Source organism: Manihot esculenta, chromosome 5 (genome assembly GCF_001659605.2).
Source record: "Manihot esculenta cultivar AM560-2 chromosome 5, M.esculenta_v8, whole genome shotgun sequence".
Lineage (NCBI taxonomy): Eukaryota > Viridiplantae > Streptophyta > Magnoliopsida > Malpighiales > Euphorbiaceae > Manihot > Manihot esculenta.
In genome coordinates, this window is record NC_035165.2 from 4,244,483 (window position 1) to 4,266,099 (window position 21,617).

The 21,617-nt window shown below is 33.6% G+C and overlaps 2 protein-coding genes and 2 long non-coding RNA genes across 4 annotated transcripts; 1 reads left to right on the top strand and 3 right to left on the bottom strand.

Moving 5' to 3' along the window:
• Positions 1-434: 434 nt before the first annotated feature.
• Positions 435-3,005, top strand: LOC110615140 (squamosa promoter-binding-like protein 7). Its single transcript, XM_021756862.2, has 3 exons — positions 435-1,399; positions 1,585-1,703; positions 2,438-3,005. The coding sequence occupies exons 1-3, from the start codon at positions 750-752 to the stop codon at positions 2,878-2,880; spliced, it is 1,212 nt and encodes a 403-aa protein (XP_021612554.1). The 5' UTR covers positions 435-749; the 3' UTR covers positions 2,881-3,005.
• Positions 3,006-4,276: 1,271 nt separating this feature from the next.
• Positions 4,277-4,947, bottom strand: LOC110614450. The gene is made up of 2 exons (XR_002487789.2): positions 4,587-4,947; positions 4,277-4,473 (listed from the first exon to the last, which is right to left on the bottom strand). It is a non-coding gene; the product is annotated as an uncharacterized LOC110614450 (long non-coding RNA).
• A 4,146-nt stretch (positions 4,948-9,093) lies between these two features.
• Positions 9,094-11,696, bottom strand: LOC110614832 (squamosa promoter-binding-like protein 8). The gene is made up of 4 exons (XM_021756511.2): positions 11,369-11,696; positions 10,452-11,107; positions 9,582-9,739; positions 9,094-9,444 (listed from the first exon to the last, which is right to left on the bottom strand). The coding sequence occupies exons 2-4, from the start codon at positions 11,045-11,047 to the stop codon at positions 9,284-9,286; spliced, it is 915 nt and encodes a 304-aa protein (XP_021612203.1). The 5' UTR covers positions 11,048-11,107; positions 11,369-11,696; the 3' UTR covers positions 9,094-9,283.
• Positions 11,697-16,644: 4,948 nt separating this feature from the next.
• Positions 16,645-21,604, bottom strand: LOC110615055. Its single transcript, XR_006350634.1, has 2 exons — positions 21,249-21,604; positions 16,645-20,978 (listed from the first exon to the last, which is right to left on the bottom strand). It is a non-coding gene; the product is annotated as an uncharacterized LOC110615055 (long non-coding RNA).
• Positions 21,605-21,617: the final 13 nt, after the last annotated feature.

Consider the following 21,617-nt stretch of genomic DNA (forward strand, 5'->3'; position numbering starts at 1 on the left):
GTCAGAGATTACGTGGAAAATGCATGCAAATTACTTGAGACAGGACAGTGTTGTACACGACCTTTCTAACTGCGTGTGGATATAGTACAGCAATCATATTCTGTACACTTGCTTTTCCATAAAGAGGAAAACAGTGGGCAGGGGAGAGCGGATCGACTCTCTCCACAGACTACACAGGATATCTGATCTTCTTCGGTCTCATCATTATCTCTCTCTCGAGCTCTTTATTATATAATAATAATAAATACTATTATTATAATACTATTATTTCAGTTCTTGCACATAGCTAGCAGAATCACAGAGGATTCTTCTTAATCAAAAATCATTTCAATACACCTGGATTGGGGCCCCCTTCAGTCTTCCCACGTGTACACCCTATCCCTCACACGTGCCACAACCCTCTCTCCCTCTCTTTTCAATTTGCAGCTTTTAACTCGAGCTCCCATGCCCTATTTGAATGCAACATCTAAGGAGCAGGCACTTTCATTCACTGCTCTCTCTTTCTCGCACACATTTTTCTTCTTTTAATACAAGCAGCCAGTGATTCCATACTGATTGGAATCGTTGCAGGCATTTTCTCATGCACAAAAACAGCAAATAAGCGACCTATTCACCGTAACTGAAATACGGAGTCACAGAGAAAGAGAGAGAGAGAGAGAGAGAGAGCGAGAGAGTGAAGTTTAAGTAGGTGGTACGACTATAAACACTGCTAAACAGGAAGAGAAGCTAATTTTAGAGAAAAACAACTCATGGAGAATGGCGGTAACTTGTACACTGCTCACAACAATCGTAGCAGGGGGCAGAATAGCGCTAATGCCAATCTTGTTTGGGATATGTGGGAGACTAATTCTTCAAGAATTGACTGGGGTAATTCTAGCAATGGCACCGCCTTTTTCACCTCCGCCATCGCCTCCGCAACCACCTCTGCTGCGGAGACTATCTGTTCCACGCACCCAGGAGCCGCTTCAGCACAAGCGCTGCTGTTTCCGCATCAGAGTCTGTACCACCAACACGACCACCACTATCAGCAGTTCTCCCTTTATGGCGGAGAAGGCTCCCACTTCCACCCTGACCCGCATCTTATGTGCTTGAAGCTGGGAAAGCGCCACTACTTCGAAGATAATATCCCCGTGGGTGACCGACATTTAGGCTTTTCTGTAGGCAAAAGAGGCAAACCCTACTATAGCGTGGTGGGTGGTCATGCGGGACCATCCTCATCGGCGGTGGGTGGGGTGGGTTCTGCGGCAAACGTGGCTAGGTGTCAGGTGGAGGGTTGCCAAGTAGCGTTGGTGAACGCCAAGGATTATCACAGGAGACATAAAGTTTGTGAGATGCATTCCAAGGCTCCCAAAGTAATCGTTCTAGGGCTAGAGCAGCGGTTCTGTCAACAGTGCAGTAGGTAACGTTAATAGTTACCCACCGCTCTTTTATTTGTTTGAATTGCAGTAGTTCCATCAAATAAAGAGAAATGATTATTTTTCCTTTCATTTCATTCCTTTATTATTATTGTTGTGCATGCTATATATTGAACAAATTTCTAAGGCAAAAAGTAAAGTAGGCTGATAGCGGGGTTTCTGGGGATAGGTTTCATGTAATTTCAGAATTTGATGACTCAAAGAGGAGCTGTAGAAGGAGACTGGCTGGTCACAACGAGCGAAGAAGAAAGAGTGCTCACGATTCTGTTTCCAGGAACTCTTGTCAAGGTATATATCTTTTGTTTTATTTGTTTTTGGTAAACATACATTTCTTTTCAAGTCAATACGCACATTTATTTTTTAATAATATTAATTATTCAGTTCATTAACAGTTGGGTAAATTATATATGTTGGGGATGTGAATCCCAAGAAAGACATATCCTTTGTCTGCTTTTTAATAATAGACTGGTTGAAAGCAAGTCCTTTGCTTTCCTCAAAAAAATAAAAATAAAAATAAAAATAAAAAAGCAAGCTAAGTCCTTTCTGCTTGTAATCAAGCATTTGAATACGTACACATTCAATTTAGCTTGTGATCATTCACTCTCTCCCAGTTATATATATAATGCAATTATTTGAGGATAATACACAATTAATCTGCTGCCTCAAATAGAACAAACTTGTCATGAATTGGTATTGAAAATGATAATCGGAGAGTAAAACAGAAGTCTGCTCTAGTTAATGTTTGGGATTCCTCCCATTTCAATGGAAGTTATTAGAACTGTAAAAGGAAAAATCAAATTGCTCATATTGGAAACCCCTTAATAGAAATGACTTTTGAATTACTGCAAGCAGACGTTCGTTGGCTTAGTTTTGACTCTTAAATTATTGCATTGAGTTAGAAATTCAGCCCTTAAATTATCAGCTTGTTTCCTAATAGCATTACATAAATTATGTCGAGAAATTAAATAAAAAAAAAAAAAGTTAAACTTAATGAAGCATTTGGTCAATTTCTTCCTCAACAGACAAGCTGATGGCAGGGAGCTTTCCATATTTAGCATCACCAGCAGACCGTGCTCTCTCTCTTCTGTCATCTAAGGCTGATTCTTGGGTAAATTCATCTGATCTTTCTTCAAGATCCAGCGCTGCATTGCGTGAACTCATTGCAGAAAATCGTGCTGCCATCTTGGCTAGGCAGCTGTTCCATGAACGACACCTGCAACACAATGCAATGGAAGACTTAGGTGATCATTCCCAATCCAGTTTCATCCCTCATCATAATCAAATTTTAGCTGATGCAAACAATTGGGAGCGCTTCCATGACACTGGAACACAACTTACTTTGGACCTAATGCAGGCTCCAACGTCAGCGTTCGGGTTCTTGTCTGCGAGAGGGAAAAACAGCAAGGAAGAGGAAGAAGAATGTTCTGAGTTATGGAACACTTGGGCAGGAGCCCATGTAGTTTAAACTACCACTTTCTTTCATGGATATTCTTTTCGTTGTGCGTTTTTAAGCATACTTGAACTGCTAAGTCTTATTTAATTCTTTCATCGCAGGAATATTTTTTTCTTAAAGAAAATCTAATTTGTCTCTAATTTTTGTACAATAAGCATAAGGATTGATTCAACAATGTAGAATTTCGTTTGTTAATGTATTCGGAAGAATTTAGGTTTGGGAACAAACATATCAAAACTCAACTGTTCGGAAATGGAGTTCCATGTGCATTGCTATAGTTACCAGCTATAATTTGTTTAAGTGCAACCCACTGTTTAAAAGTGCCCAAGTATTTGTCTGATTTGTTCTATCGTTCTCTAAAATTTTTAAAAAATTTAATTACAAACTCTTCAAACTATAAATACATTTGATAAAAAAAACTAATTAAATTATATTTTTATTTGATTCTTCAATTAAAAGCTTCTTTTTTTTTCGATTTAGTTATTTTCATCAAATTAAAAAAATTAAAAACCAATAGATATTTTGATTTACAATCCTTGAGTTTATGATTTTTTTGAGGGGATTTAATACATAGTTTAGCAATTTATAGTATGTCTAAAGAGAAAATTATAGAAATTAAAAAGACCAAAAAAAGCCGAACCAACAAACGAAATTGAATTTTTTAGGTTATACTCGGTAGAATTTAACCCATACTTCAATTTGGTTTGGTTAATACTATATTTTAGTTCGAAAATCCAATTATGTTGATTTAAATTCAAAATCAAATGGATCAATTGTATGCACCTACCTGATAGTGGAGGATGTGTCGATGGTCTAGTTCATCATGACGACGTTAAGGTCTAGAATCTTTTGATAGTTTTCATTTTTTGAAAGCTAAGCAAAGATAGAGCAAAAATACTGACTTTGGTTGTGCTAAACATGTTAAAAAGGTAGGTCGTGGTACAGATTGATGAAGGGGAGACCCATTAATTTGGATGAAAAATGGCAGATGTGTGCAGGAGAGATTCTGCATGGCTTAAACAGCTCAGCATTTTATCCACATATAAATATAAAATTCTATTACATCTATTATTATAATTTAAAAAGATACTAATTTCAATTAATAAATTGAATTGCACTTAATTAAAACAATACATCATATATCAAATATTTCATAAATAACTTACCAAGTGGAGTAATTAAAATAATCTATCCATGCATATAAAAGTTAGTTTAATGATAGCAATTAATAAAATAAAATAATTCTGAAAAAAATCACGTTTATTAGTCCATTTTTTAGAAGGCTAAACATTTTATTAATAAAAATTTAATATTTCAAATTTTAAAAAATTTAAAATTTGTTTAGTTGGATTCGTAAGAAAGATAATAAATATAAATATCTCTTTAAAGAATCGTCATCACCAAAACAGAAGGAAATCACAATCCCATATATCACTAAATATGTCAGTATCCATTAGTACAAAGAAAATTGAAGATTTTCTACCAAACACCAAGTCTAGAGCCATGAGAGAGTGAGGAGCAAAATCAATGAAGGTAAAATAAGGCGTGCTCTTTGGTAACCTAATAGTGCCTTTCAAATCTTGATCCCCATGTACCAATATTGAGCTAAGGGAAATAGGGAAGAATCATTAATATGGAGTCCAAACACCTACGTGCAAATGAAAACACAACCTAAAAAACAAGTATTATCTGCGTACTGAGAAAAAATAGTCATATACCTGCCAACTACCGCTTAGAGGAAACCCACACTCCGAACCATGAGAAAAAAAAGACATCGAGCACTCTTCCTAGAATTCTGTCTCTAGAAAGTCTGGAACTCACTCTCTACTCTACTCTACTCTACTCTACTCTCTCCCTCAGTATATAGGTGGCTATTTGAGGTTTGAACCAGGTGTTTGCAGAATGGCTTCTTTCCGCAAAATGATCACAGAAATGGGTAAGCGTTATCAAATCATCGATTGTCTTTTCAAAAACAGTATTATCTGCGTACACATTGTATGATTTTTGGAAGCATTCTTATACGGCCACTTCTTTGTACACCTAATTATGAAATAAATAGCAATATTGAATCTGTTTCTTTTTCCCCCAATATTCCAGTAATTTGAAGTCATATTAATGAATTATTATAATGTATATGAAGTTTGCTTTATTTACAAAGCACTTGCTTGTATTTAATATTTTTATTTTTAATATATAAAATAAATAATTTATGATATAAGAATAAAGCGCTCACTTTTACGATTTAAAGATACTTGTTTCCAAATTTTAAAGCACTCCACTCTCGCTTCTAATTTGATAGTGGTTTCGATTTCAACCGACATGAAAAGGGCTGGGCCCACACCAATCAAAAAATTTCATACTAAAAATAAATGTCAAATATATATTATATATCTGTTCGTAATTAAGGATTAAATGAGAAAGCTAGTTAAACGTCATCTGAAGAGCAGATGGAGTTATCTATTTGTCTTCATGTTAATTTGTCGCTGAGCTAATAACTCAAAAGCCTGAGGAAATTTAATTCACAATGTAGAAAATTATTTTTTAGAGGAAAAAACACATGCCCTCCTCCATAATATACCACTATCATACCACATTTCAATATATCTTTCCGTTTCTTTCTTCTGTTCTGTTGGATATTCTTTAATTAATTAAATCTCATTCTTTCACTACTTTCTTCATTAAACTTCTGCTTCCACAGCTTACAAATTTAAAAGTTAAGTTATGAAAGAGGCCGTATCTCGAACTATCATGAGCGCCTTTTTTATACGTATTGATTTTATTTCAAAAAAAAAAAAAAAAACCAATCTATATTCCTATGTATAAATCAGTTTTATTTCTATGTGACAATTATTTTTCTGAAGAAGAAGTTTAAGAACATTATACATACTAGGGCACGTTTATCTCTCGTAGCAGGTGCAGGCTCGTGGGTAGAATCCAGCCCCACGGCAGTCAGCAGCAAGCAAAGGCCGAAGGTTGAAAGGCTGAAAGGACAGAGGTGAAGAAACAGTGATCACGTGGAATGCACGTGAACCCCCTGAAAAAGCCACATCTCGCAAGATCAGGCCCAACCCCACAATATCAGGCAAGACTAGCCTAAAGGGAGCCTCCACGTGCAGGGGTTTGAAAAGTAATCCTCCATCAACAGGGGGCATCTGAGTTAGGAGTTGCATTTAAAAGAGGATGGGCTCCACATTCCCTCTATCACCAGCAACTGTAGGACCCAGCATTTATGATAGATTAAAGGAAAAAGGATACTTGGGGGGACCCACTAAACTGGCGATTGGGGAGCTATGCCCAACGCTGCACTTGTTCCACGAGGCACTCCTATTTCCACCTTTCACTTTCACTATCCCTACATATCTCCAACCTTCCGTCCCTGCCTCGCCTCCTCTGCCCACGTCACCACATTTATTTTCTCAATATTCTAATTTCCCCCTCAAACCACAATTACGCATTTATTAAAAAATAATTAAAAATTAAAATTGTGAAATTGCAAATATTAAAGTGATGGATTTTAATGAATACATAGTGTAAGGGACCGAGCAGGGGGACAACAATTTGAGGTGAAAGGTACGAGACAGAGACCTTTCTCCAAACATTTTAATTAGAGATATGATCCAAGCGACTAGATTTTTGTTTGCTTACTTTAAGGAAATATCAAATTTACAGATGGAAGAATGGTACCATTCATTTGAATTCGAATTCCTAAAGCTTTTAACGTTGGTTTTCTTCTGGCTGAAACCTTAAATCTCCAGGGAAAATTAAAGTAGCCTCAAGAAATTTTGCCCCTTCAACCCTGTGGCTATCCATCTGTAATATTCAGTGTGGGCCATATGGAAGCTTATTGCTCTAAGGCATCGACGTGATGTGAAAATTTGAGCCACCTTAAAACTCTGCAAGAAATATTGGCAGCTTCAATAATGTCATTACCAATATCATATATCTGAAAGACGAAAGGAAGGAGATGAAACAAAGGAAATTAAAATACTTAGCTTGTCGGTGAATGGACTAGAAACATTTATACGAAATTTCCGGCTGCTGTTTTCATCTCAACACTTTTGTGTATTGCATCATCATCAGGTGGAAGTTTCTTAAGACATTGCTCCACCCATCGCAGATTTGGATTCACTCGATATATATACCATGAAAATTTCTCATTTTCTGGAAAAACAAGAACAATCTCACCAAAAAAAACAAATCTTGTTTTTGTTTGTCTTCTCCTCTGTGAACCCAGAAAAGACTCAAATCTTATTAATTGTTTTTCGTCCAAGAAAGTCTTAAATATGAACATAAGCATGTATAATCGGAACGAAACTTAATTATAAAGAGTCGAAGGACCCACAATTAAATTTCCAGGAAGTTGCATGGAGGTGTACGAATCATTACAAGGAATAATTATAATAATAATACATAACCTAACACATTAATATTTTTTTTATAAATTTTATTATCCTCATGGATTCATACATTAGGTCTCATTTGATTGATGTAAATGTGTAAGAAAAAAAACAAACCTGGGATTTCAGCATCCACCTTTTTAGCCATCAATTGTTACACAGTGAGAGCAACTTTTGTCTGAGGATGTAATACGAGATGTCCATTCGAGTCACAATCATCAAGAAGTTACGTATTAGGGAGGAAATTAATGGGGAAAAAGAAGAAGGAGAAGAAAAGGAAACCAAAATGGAAACCTATAAAAAGCATATTTGCAAGAATATGTCAAGCTAAATTCTCTAATTACATGATATATAAGATCATAAAGATCCCAAGTATAGCTATTAGAGTAACTAATTCAGGAATTATTTCTATCTAGCAATCCCTCGGCAATGCTTGTATAAATATCAATCTATTAATTATTTCCACTTCCTTGTAACATAGAGACACCATTACTAATTAAAATCCTTCACTAAACTATGCTATATTGTCAATGGAGCTAATAAATGAACATGTAGGTTCATATGGGGTATTTTCATTTACCGTCTTTCAATTTATTACGCTATTTTCTCAAATTTAATTTGTATCATAAAAATTTATAATTTAAAAATCATTAAATTACATTTAAATGTCATTCAATTTCATTTGACCGGTTATTAATAAGTTACATATTTTTTTTATCATTATTTATCGACCAAACAAATGTACTAAAATTATCTCTTAAATTTTTTTATATCATAACAATTTAATATATAAATATGTTTTTTATTGCAATGTGCTTAACAATAATCTAAGATCGGTTGTTTTATTTTACTAATATAAATAAAAAGTAAAAAAATAATCCTACTAATTAGTGTTTGAATACAATTTACTAATGTAAAGTAATATATAATTAAAATTTTATCACACTAAAATAAAATAAAATTCGATTAGATGTAATGAATTCATTGTACAATAATCTCAAATGGAATTATGAAATTTTAAGCTAATATAAATAAAAAAGAAATAACTAAAAAATTAAATTTTAGTTATAAAGCATCCATATAAGTTGAAGTACGAAAAGTGAAATTTAGACATAACTTAAAAAGTAAATAGGTAAGTTGCAAAAATTTTAATACTACTTCATTGAAATTCGAAGGTTTTTATCATACAAATTGAAATATGGATTATTAGAAAAAAAAAATTGCATGGAGCTGTTTATTAAAAACCAAAGATGAGAACTTTTCAGTGGTCTGTACTAGATTATTCTTTCATTAAACATAAAATATATACTAGTGCTAATTCAACTCCGAATGAAAGCAGTTGCCACAAGTTCAGATGCACAACCAAGACTTTCACTTGATAATAAGATATAACATTACTAGCCACGACAAGCTTTCCAGCAATAGCAGGATTTTCACAATTACGAAACTACACTGATTTTACTCTCAGTTTAATTCGGTAGAAAGCCAAAGATGATGAAGTATATATATAGGAGACAACTTGGCAGCTTCATGTCTTGGCTAAATATTCCCAGAAAATTCGTATTATGTGATAATTAATATGCTTGTTACGTGTCCACTGTGCTAACTGCTAAGCTTTTGGTTGGGGAAATTCCTGGAGCAGACACGAGGGTAATAATGCAATTCCCTTAAGTGATAATAGTCCTGCACTCTCGTGCCTACCAGTCCCATTTCTGATACAAAACAGTCTCTTTTATCGGAAAATGTCCAATTTTTTTTTTTTTTTAACGCCGTAAAATAATTTAAGTTATTAATATTTTTAGGTGCAATGAATGTATGTACCACATCATTTACAACAAAAACTAGATATTTATAAATATATATATATATATAATTAGTTGATAATAATCCATTTTGATGTTATAAAATAACACCAATTCAAGGGTGAACATTGAAATTTAAGAAAACGAAAATGAAAATGAACATGAAAATTAGACGTAAACACTATGTTACTGCTCTCTTGAATTTCAGTGGCACTACTACCCACTTGAGAAAAACAGTGAGCTTGATGATGCTGAGGAAGAAGATGGAGTAGCTTGATATGTTCTTTGCTTGAAACAATCCAAAAACATTCGAGGTGGGGATACTGCCACAGTCACTGAAGACGACGGATTATGAACCCCAGAATCCGGTGGAGACCCTGTTAGTTATATGCATGTAAAAATTCAGAAAAAAAAAACAGAAGAAAACAATAAATTCAATTTCTTATCGCATTTTTCATTTGTGCATGACTGTATATAGCCAGTTTGTAATGCAATAAACAAGAATTTTGCTCACTTGTGAGATTCTCAGAGGAAGAATTGCGGGCACTTTCCGTCTGTGACTTGTGAGTTTCTTGATTTATCTGGTGTGATTTTCGCCGGCGGCGGTTATGATCCGCCAATCTCTTTCTGCAACTGCGCTTCCCATTATCAAATTCTGAAAGAAGATGGAATCTGGGAAACAATTTTACACACACCTAGTCATTGTTTTTAACATTTTAGAATTGTTCTAACACATAATGCAGCTTTTTAAAAAAAAAAACAAAAAAAAATCCAACTGCACAAGACTGCTATATCTGATCAAGGCAAAATGGACAGTACATACGTTAAAGGAAATAATAATAATAAAAAAATTATACGGACACAAATGCCCTCGGGATTTCCACTTGTACGGCATACCCAATCATTGGCAAACAAAGCATAATTCCAGGGGCATTATCGTCTGGTGGGGTGTTTCCGACTAAGTCCGGGAATGAAGTTAGAAAAAGACGGGCTTTTGTTTTGCTTCTCGCCATTGATACAAAATGAAAATATGGAAGGATCTGGTGGGTGTTTGTGTAATTTCACTAAGCTAACTTATACTATTGTAAAATAATGTCATATCATGCACCGTAATAAGAAGCAAAGCAGAGATTATTAAGAAAACCATTTACGTAAACGGAAACCAGAGCAGAAGTTTACGGACGCAAATGCCCTCGGGATTAACCCCGTGTTACTGGAAACCAATGATTGAAGGATCAGGGGCATTTGCGACATTCCAACACTCGTCTATCATCTTCCTTCCAGAGAGCTATGAAATAGTAGACCATTGATTGAAATGCAAAGAAAAAAAAATCTCGTGAATATGGGAATGCATGGGTAGGGCGTCTAGGTAATTTCATGGAACCTGCTGCACTGCTGGCAGAATCGCTGAGTCAACCCGGCAGCTATGACTGTGGACGCTTTGGAGTGGAATTCACAGACCTTATGGCGCCTATGGTAGTGCTTGGCATGGGTCAGATCGGCATTGCACCCCTCAGCCTGGCACCTGGGTGCGTTTGACGAACCGGCCTCTACTGGTCTGGCCCGGCGATAGAGGCGGTTCACGAAATCATCTTCCGCTGACGAGAAGTAGGTCCGACCGCCCAAATTCAGCCCAATCCTAGCAGTATAATCTGGGGGTCGAGAAACCTCCTCGGACTTTGGAACGAGGAAATATGAGGGACCAGCTCCGGCGGGGTTGGTGATGGGGTCAAGGGAGAGGAGGGAAGGATGGGGAGATGTGTATGAGGCGGCACCGGCGTATGCTCGTGGGTCATAAAGGGAGTTTACTTGATGTGTAGCCGGGTGGTGAAATAAAGTTGTGGGTTGTTGAACGAGGTTGTCGTTGAATGATTGAGCGGTGTAATGATCGAAAATTTGGCGGTTCTGGTCAGGGTCTTGGGTGGGTTCGTCTCCGGTGAGCATCATCGTTGATGGGTTTCCCCATTCGTATTCCAACATTTCTGCAGCAAATTACAAACTTTGTTTTCCGGTGAGAGTGTAAGCAAGGACGCTCTTAATCTGTACCAAAAAAAAAGAAGAAGGGGCAAAATTTTCAGTATAAAAAAAAAAAAGAGTTCAAAGTGCGAAAGGGAAATATGTCAGCAGCTTTCAGAAGAGATAATTGAGGAAAAAAAGCTGCACGAAAAGCTTTGATTTTGCTGTTTGTTGCTTTGAAATGAGTTTTTTTTTTTCTCATAATAATAAAATTTTTTTTCTTGAAAACATTTTGAGGGGTATATGAATTGCTTTTGGGGACATGTGATAGACAGTTAAACTCACCTATGGCAGTGTGGAACTCAGTGAAGCGATGGAGAGAATACGAATTTCGAAAACCCTAACTTGCCATTTGCAGAGTTGGACTGTTGCTTTCCCCTCTGTATTGGCGTGCACATTAAGTTCCTTCTCTGTATCTATAAGCTCTCTTTCTTTATTTAGCTGCCCAGTACTCTACATCTTCAGCTAGGCTCCCCTCTCTCTCTCTCTCTCTCTCTCTCAAAAGCCCACGCTTTTTTCAGTCCTCTGTCTCTCTCCAACGAGTCTGAGACCGAGAGCAGAGTTATGAGGCGGCTTGCAGAGAGAGGTGATTGTGTGTAAATAATAAAACTACCATTTTACCCATGTGATAGTTACATAATTATGGTGAGGCCACTGCTTGCTGCTGGGAGTGCAAGTGCTATGAATTTCTGTGTAAAAAAAAGGCATGAATGAGATAATAGAGGGCGTTGGGTAGGGGACTTTCACTCTTTTCCCCAACTTGGTAGGACTGTTTCCTTACGGTAAATATTTGCCACGCGGTGTTCCTCAATACTCTGGGCCCCTTTTACTGTTTTGGCCTGTCTAATTCTGGAGGTTTTCTTTCTTTTTTTTTTTTTTTTCTTTAAAAAAAATGCTCATTTTGGCATCATCAGTCACTCCAATGAGTTCCTGTTTCACAGTTTCTACTCTCTTTTTTTCTCTGCCTCTTTGATCACTTTCATTACCTAAGGAAATCATTCTTTTTTATTACTGAAAATCTGTTAAGCTTATGGCCTAATCAAGCAGCTTATTGGTTAACATAAGCCTCTTTTAATGCATAATGAGTGCATAACACTATACCATTAATTTTCCAAACAACGAAATTCATATAAACTACTTTTGATTTATAATCAATAACGTGTAATAATTTATCCTAGGAATTGAAGGAGTAGGTTTCCTGGAAATGAATCAAAGGTTTGGTTCGTCTCTCCCATAATTGTAAGGAACAACATTGAATAGGAGTGGCCTCACTGTCAAATCACTCTTCACCTTATTCCTTTTTAACCTCTCTTCGCCACTCTCCCATAATCCATTTCTTAAATACTTTTTTTCTTTACCCTCTCTTTAATTGGCAAAGTTATTAAAAATTTTATAATGTGAATAAATTAATTTTTTTATATTTGAGAAATTTATTAAAATATTCATAATTTTTTACTATATCAAAGACTTTAATCTTTACATTCATTTTTCTAAATATATTTTAGCACTTTTTATTTATTAAATTTTTAAATAAATAGCTATATAATCCCCAAGTCTTTGATAAAATTAAAAGATTTTTAAAAATATGAGAATTAAATTATTAATAAGGGTATTATTTTAAAATGTTTTTATAGTTTAAAAAAAAAAATCCAATGTTTAATATTGGGAGTTTACCAGCTGGGACGGAACTCAGAAAATTCTTTATTGTTCAAACTTTTAAAAAACAATGTAAAGAGCTTTTAAAAAATGTAAGGATTTTTAGTTTTTGTTTCTTAACCAAAATAATTTATATTTAAAACTATTTTTTAATAGAATAATTTATTTTTTATTTTAAAAAAATATAATAACAGTTCATTGTTGAATTTCAATTTAAAAAATAAAAAAAATTAATAAAGTTATATATACAAATTTTAATAAAATTCTAAATTGCAAAATTACTCATTTTTAAAAAGGAAAATTAATTTTTAAAATAATTTATTTTTTTATCAGAAAATATTTTTTATTAACAAGTTTTTCCGAGTTACTCAAATATTAAAAGATATATAAAAATTTTTTCCTCATTTTATGATATTTGGTGCATATTTAAAAAAATTGATCACCAAAAATTTTTTTTAATTAAAAGTAAAATATAGTTATTTTTTAGATTTTATGAATTTTATTAACATTATTATATATAAATTTATAAAAATCTATATTTTTTAAATTGAAATAAAAGAATAAAAAATAAATATTTTTATAAAGGAGTGCAGAAAAATACCCAGTATATCCTTTCACCAACAATTAACAATTGAAGCCATGAAAGTTGTTTATTAAAAAAACTAAAATTAAATCAACAGTACATAATAACAAAAGTTCTCTTTTTTCTACAATAAAAAATCATAAGGTATTTGAAATTAAATCAACGATCAATCCACAATACAAAATAATGCATTTGCTCTTTTTTAACCCCATATGAAATTAAACAACAAAACAAAAGAAAAAGAAATTAAAACTTATGGTAATTTCATTAAAAAGGAGAAAATAATAGAACTCATGATTTTAGTGGAGTTAAAAAGCAAATGCAGATTGAGGATCTTTTAAATAATAATTTCACCGGGTGATGCCTTCTACTTTAATTAAAGATGACTTGATACAGACTTACCTGAATCGATGAAGATAATAATAGGACAAAATATTTGTACTAAAGACATGAGAAAATCTAAAGCCAAAACGATAGGAAGAAATTGATAATAAAGAGGTTAGGAAGAAGAAATTGAAAGAGAAAAGTACAAGCTGAGAGGGATTGAGGGAAGGGCGGCATATCATTAAGAAAGAGGAGGGAATCAATGAACGGGGACTTGATTCAAGGGCGTACAGTACTAATGAATTTTGGTATTATCTTTAAGAAGCTAAGATTTTTGGACTGTAAAAATAATAAGAAAAAATATAAAAAATGTCATGTGTTTTTATAGATTTTTTACTTAATTTATAATTTAATTTTTATCAAAATAATAAATATAATATTATGCTGTGATCAGTAAAAAAAGATAATTTTTAGATATTTTAAAAAATATTAATATGAAAATTATATCATGATATATCAAGTTAATATAAATTAAATTATATATATTAAAATTATAATATATTTTTTTATATTTTTATTTTTTTAATTAATTAATTATCACATCGGTATGTTTTTAGCATCATATAATTCTTTCTATTTGTTATAATACCATATATATACTATTTTGATATTTGCTATTAATATGATATTATATATATTATTTTGATGGAAATTAAATTATAAATTTTGAAATAAAAATAGTAAATTATAAATATAATTTTTTTAATAATTTTTAAAATTATTTATTTAAAATAATAAAAAGATATTTCAATTATGCACGATCGTACAGGATAAATTTGCAGCATATTCCATTTAATAAGATAAGTATACTTTTATCAAGTTTTTAAGACTAATTGTTAATTGTAAAAATAATTAATTAATAAATATTGAGTCCGTTAAATTAATACATAAGTTAATATTTTTACAGTAAACTCTTTTAAAATTTCATACGGAAAAAATAACCAAACCCTTAACTAGTAGAGCAATGAAATTAAAGGTGTTAGTGTTTGACCTAATTTTCTACGGATCGTATGTAAAGGAGCTCGAAATTTCTTCGGTCGGAATTAAAAAATTGAAAATACACGTGTATATATATATAATGTTTTACAGGTCATACATAAAAGGAGTCTGATCAAAAGAAAGAAGTTTCTAGAATCCAGATCAAAAAATAAGAAAATATATTATAGGTATAAAAAAATGGATTAAATCGCAATTAATGTTCACCCTAGAGACGAGGGATGCGCTGGTTCAACAAAATCAATTACTCTAAAAAATAAAATAATGAAAAATTCATATTGGGAGTCAGCCGACATATTATCACATTCACGGAATTACCCTTTGTCAAGCATGGCCCTCGAATTGATTGCACCTTTGGTTACTTTTTGAATTCCGCATAAATTAAACGATTCCAACGCCACCCGACAACTTTAATCTCCAAAAAATGCTATTCATAATTTTCGTCAAAGTTCTCTTTAAAAAAAATTTAAACTCATAAACAAAAATTAGCTTTGACTCTGATAGTTTCAATGATATTATGCCCAAATAAAATCTAGCTTATTTATGGGCCATTATTAAAGAACTTAAACATGTGAATTTTTTAATGTAAAAAAAGTGGAAAAACGAAGGGTATAGGAGTAAATTAATGTCAGACAGGAGAGGAGACGATCGTATCCTCAACCGTACGATGTATTATTCGGTGTTGCAAGTAGTTTTGTTCATATCCGGCCCAGTGTTTTATTGTGTGCTCGCATGTCTCTGATAAAGGAGTAGTGGTTAGGTTGAGGGGAAGGTCAGAATTACAAAAGTAGCCTTGGGGAGTATGTGGTGGGATGAGGAGGAGGATGAAGAGGAGGAGGAGAGAGAGGACAGGCTGGTGGCATTTGGTGAAAGGCTGACACAGACGTTGACTCTTCTGTACGGAATGTCTACTCTTTAGTCAGAGACTTGTTTTGTTACTTCAAATTTTTACCATTTAACTGTTGTGGCTCATCTCCCGTTGTGTACGTGTAGCAGATATTCTCCTTTTATTTTATTTTTTTAATACCATAAATTGTTTAATTGTAGATTAGGTTTTGGCTATCCCAATCTAGGAAATTTTATTCCTCAATTAGAAATTTAGAATCAGTAGCGTGTAAAGAAGAAATTGCACTTCTCTGCTTTACATTACTCTTACAAGCTGCCATTAATTTTTTTTTTTAAAGTAAATCAATTATATATATATATATATATTGAATAATTTAAAATTAAATTTAACATTTTAATATGTTTCTCTTAAGACATTTTATAGAAATCTTGATATATCTATATACACGTATATTAAATTTACACATATTAAATGATTTTTATATGAAATTAATTTATATGAAACAAATATATTTAAAATAATATTAAAAAAGTTTTTAATCTCTTAATCAAACTCCAACTAGAACCGTATACATTCCGTCAAACAGCTTTACAATGTCCGTACTTCACAGACTTTTCACATTTTTTTTAACGAAAACCTGTCATCATATACCAGGAAAGAAAACATCGTGAATTCCCCGATAGTCAATTGAAAGGAATCGGTGCTCGCAAGGGGAGTGTTGAAGATTCTTTTTCTAAAATTCAAGGCATCATTTCTGAATTAGAAACAAAGGATGGCCATGGAAAGGCAATACTTTCTTTCCAGGTCTCAAATTCAGACAATCTGTTCTAGTAGAAATTGAGAGATTAAAAGAATTTGGAGATTTTCAGCATAGGAGGAAAACAACCATAATTCAATTGTATTTCAATTTCTGAATTCCATTCGTGCAAATCCTATGCTAAATGTCACCTAGAATTTACAGTAAGCACACAGAAAACTTAAAGTACATGCGTACAGATGAAAACGAAAATGGCATAGCGTATGTGCTAACCCTGGGTCTGCCCTTTCCTCCTTCGTTTTTGCACATGCAAATGGATCGATACTATAAGAAAAGTAGAAAAGCGACGAATAATCTAACCGTCTATAGGATCCAAGCCTCGTCCACATTTAATACAGTTGTTGTACAATGAAACAAATGAACAATAAACACCCAAATGAAAAGGATTATGCAGGCTTTGCATATACCCACTTGATTTCGTATGCTAATCTTCACGAAACAAGTTTGCCCAAATATAAATGCGGATTTACATCTTATAAACATAGTTGGTTCGAAGTATCAGTCTTTAAGTCATGGTAGCTGTGTGAAATTTAATGAGTTCTCTGTTCATTCAGATGCATCCCTGCACCGAGTCTTAAGCAGATTCCATAATCTATAAAGAATAACAGTGTAAAATGTGTGATAAATGCTTTAACTCTTCGTTTGAAATGAAAATTTTTATAAAAATTCAATTCAAATGATTTCTTTTTTTACCATTCTCTTATTTGGAATAAAAAAAATTAAATTATTTTTAATTTAAAATTTTTTCAACATGCATGAAAATAAAATCATACATGATTTTATAAGAATTCATTCGAATTATTTTCTTGAAAAATCATTCGAAGAGTAAAAGAATATGTTGGCAACTATTAACAAACTTTGGTTTAGGAAAACAAATGTGGCATCTAAACCAAGCTCCTAGAAGTTCATCATACACAATGTGAACATAAACCATCCAAAGGTTGCATTATATTTACTTGTTACTATTGCAAACTGCAAAGTCACATCAATGTTCTTGGTGAAAAATGAAGGCAAGAAAGAGGAAAGACAAAGCGAAAGAAAAAAGGGGGGAACAATTTTCATATGTCTATCTAGACCATGTGGAAACTTTTAGTAAAATTGGACCACATAAAAACAAGATGACAAGGTTCTTTCATGAAATCTTCAACTGTTTCAGCAGTCCCCACGAAACTTCCACACTATTTAGGTGAAAGGATAAAACTAAATGGACCCTGAAACTGACACCATTCTTTTCTAACAATTAATTTGAGTACTGAGGAAGAAAACGAGAGGAAAGAAAGAACAGAAGAAGCCATTATTTGTTATGTGGTCACATAAAAAAACATACCAAAATGACAGACTCCAGAAAATAATAGAAATACAAGCAACTACAAAAAATCTAAGCACCAGGATATAGCTTTGTTGTCTATTGATACATATGAACAAAAAACTCTTCAATGGCCAAGCTGGAAGAAAAACCCATGCAAGATTAATATTTTACACATGTAGACTCAACAAAATAAGTTTTTAGAAGCAAGAGTTTACCACTAAAGAATAAAACTTTTAGCCAAAATAAAATACACCTAATTTTCTTTCCCCAACATTTAAATACAAAGAACGATGTATCTACTTAATATAAGATTCACTCATCCACTCATCCGACTAGCCATCTTGTTGTTGAACCAAAGAATTAGACGAATTATGAAAATACATATGAATAGCTTGTTTAGTTGTCCCACATCATACTACAATTGGTGGCACAGTGAGATATCTCAGAGAATGGAATTCTAAAAGTTGCCACAGGAATATGCCATTTCGCAGCAGTTATATAAGTGAATAATCCAGATGGTGGGTTTGGTAGAAAAAAAGCAAGGGAAAAAAACTATCTTTCCTAAGCTGAAAGGATGGGAAAAACAGAAGGAAAACTATTATTGTATTCATCATCGTTTAAGAACTTGATTGTGTTAATTATTTACTTTAACTTCTTATGTCATTTATTCTGTGAAACAAAACTTACTTCGGATTGTGTGTTAATGTTACCAAAGATCTGAGCATGCCAAGATTAATCTTGTCAGCCATAGCACCTTTTTTTGAAATAGAAAAGGACCGTTCCTTTACACATCTTTGTAGTTCTTTTTAACCTCATAGTAAACTTGATCTAGATCTGCATAACACAAAGATAAGATTTGAGGAATTCATAAATTCAAATGCCATAAACTTCAAGAAGAGAAATTTAAAACCATAATGCTTGGTTTGGACTTTGGGTAACTATAAAAAGGCAGAGGAAGAAAATCAACGAGGGAAAAGGAGGGAAAAGAAGAGAATATAATTGATATTAATTTTCTCTAATGTTGTTTCAGTGTTTCACAAAGTATTGAAGAAAGCTGAATTTCCTATCTTTAGTTACATGCATGAGAAAAGGAAGACAATATTCTTCGTTTCCCTTGGTTAGTCTCAAACTTTGAGGAAAAACTTTGAGAAAAATGTTTTGTGACTTCTAAAGGAAATTGGGAAAGAAAAAAAAAGTTTCCTCTCTCAACTATTCCTTCCTCCTGTAGCATCCAAGCAAAGAAATGACTAAAATTTCATTTCATTTCTCCTCTTCCTTTCTCTTCGGTTCATAAACAAACAAAGAGCAGAGGGGATTTTTTTTTCAAAAGGAATTAAGACTTATGTACAAATCTAACATTCGATTTTTGTATATTAAGCTTAAGATTACCAACTTTATATAATTAAGGTAAAGAATACCATATTTTCTATGGAAATTTTCACCGCAATGAGAAAAGGCAAGGAGATACTCTACAGAATCTAACTTCACCGCAGTGCTCTATTACCTTGAAATAAGAATCTTCTAGCAATTCCAATTTTATTAGAACATGGTTCAATTTTTTGAGGGAGCCCCAATGCACGAGGCTCCTCTATTTGTGAGGTTTGGGGGGGATTCATATATTGTACACAACATTCCCCTTTCTTTTTACAGAGGCTACCCTTATGAATGCCATCCCATGCTACTGAACCTTGACTTCCATTGCAGTTTCAACTACATAGTGCTCTTTATTGTATTTAAATTTGTAACATTCTCAAAACAAACTCTCCACATAGATTCTTCAAGTTCTGCTTACAACAAGATGTTCTTCTCCCTTCTTTTGCCACAGGAAGTTGTTCATCCAATGTTTGTCCCGCATTAGAGGATTAATTCAACTTACACCAGGTAAAGGTGTTATGAATCCTTAAATGGCTAACACATCAAAATCAGGTGGCGAGTCAGGCCTTAACCTCCAAAGGTTTTTCTCAACATTCACTTTTCTAATTTATTTACACTACATTTAAGCTCTTTGTCTCTTCCAACTTCCAAGTGCCTTGAATTCACCATTAATTGTTGGTTACATAATTTACCAAAAACCAAATTTGGTTTCCCTCGTTTAGCCAGATAAGTGCTATAATAAATATCTAGCTGCCTTTGCTGCTTAAAGATCATATTCATGCCATTTCTGTTGGCTTAAAACAGGCAAGGGAGAATTTCGCCAATCAATTAGGATGTCCATAAATCCAGAAATTTTAGACAAACTATTAAGTTGATCGTGAATTGGACAATTTTAAGTAATATGAGTGGCTGTATGTCAAAGGGCCACCTCAAATCATAGGAGTTCATAAGAGAAGCATACCTCAAATCCACAAGGTTTCTCATACTGTTGGTGATGGTATGCATAAATTGATAACAATCTTAAGGTTTTCTATTCTTCCCTCCTCCTCGCCCCCCCCCCCCCCCAAAGGAGAAGGGGAAAGTATATTTCTTGTATATGATTAAGGGCACCACTAAGTGCAACGCTGAAGTCTTAGTCTATGATTGCAATATCTACATGATTTTGTGAACAAACACCTCATGCAAAACAGCAAATTTGCAGGACAACATCCAGAATCTAAACTATTCTTAATAGTCCCAATCCGCTAGTGGCATAGCTGATTAATGGCTTTCCTTAACAAATTACTAGCTGTCCTAACTACAAAGTTGCAGTAGAAATTTGTGGGAAGCGGACTAACACATGTTCTACCATGTTACACGGTAATTTTTTAGCAATATCTCTGTTGAGAATCCCACACATGAAATATATAAGAATACAAAGGTGAATATAATTAATTGGATTATAATATTCATTTTGATATACAAAACAACTCGGTAACTTATATAAGCCCATATAAAATGAATCAGTGATTAATATCTAGACACTCTTTCCAAATTTAACAATCTCAACTGCTCAGCAAGGGTTCCCAATCCCAGCGCTATGTTCTAACTGAACTGACACATTGAATAAGTGACAACAGACACCTACTACTCAGTTTATGTAGTATATTGATCAATTCACACATAAATCAATTGAGGATAAAAGTTCTAGAGAAAACCTGTTTCCAGGATGGTGCAAGCAGCTGAAATAGTACGGTAGCAAAGAACATCAGTTCCATGGAACATCATACAGGTGCATTTGCTTTAGTCATGATTGCCAAATGTTGCCAATAAATCCTCCACCAAAGGCCTTGATGTAGACTTCCCAAATCCTTCATGATCGACTGATAAGGTGAAGGACTCCCTTCCTCAGCACTTTTGAGTGATTCCTCGCTTTATGGGTTCAACCACCTGCATAAGTAATACTAAAAGATGAATAATCTGATGCGGAACTAAAAGAAGGTGCTCAGCGTCGGTTTCAAGCTCAACCAAGCTGTGCTGAAATTACTTCATAGTCTAATACTAATCCATCTTTTTGATGCTTTATAAGAATCCTCACCTGAATGTATCATTTAAACAGGTAAGAGAGCCAGTGCATAATCATAATAGGAATCACGCACACAACCAGAAAGTTATTTAATCTAATAAGTGAGACATAGCAAAAAAACACCTTTGACATACCTCAGGCTCAGAGAACACTGAGTAACAGCTATCTGAAACAGAATACAATCAAATTTAGGCTTTTAGAGTATGAGAACACTTCCAAGTTCCAAAATGCCAAAAGTCCGAACTATCGAAGAGAAGCGAGGAATTCTGAAGGCGTGGATTTTGGAGGGCGCAATTGCTCAGCAGAGGCACAAGACTGTTGGGTTTTCTTATTTAGATCTCCACTCCGCTCCGTTTCCCGCTGCCCAATTTTTCTTTTTTACACTGTTAAGCGCAGGTACAGTTTTCAAAAGCCAGGTTTGGTTAATGGTGTTTAAATTTTTATATATTTTTTTATTGTTTATGAGAAATAAAAAGTTACCATTTTTTGAATATTTTAAAGAA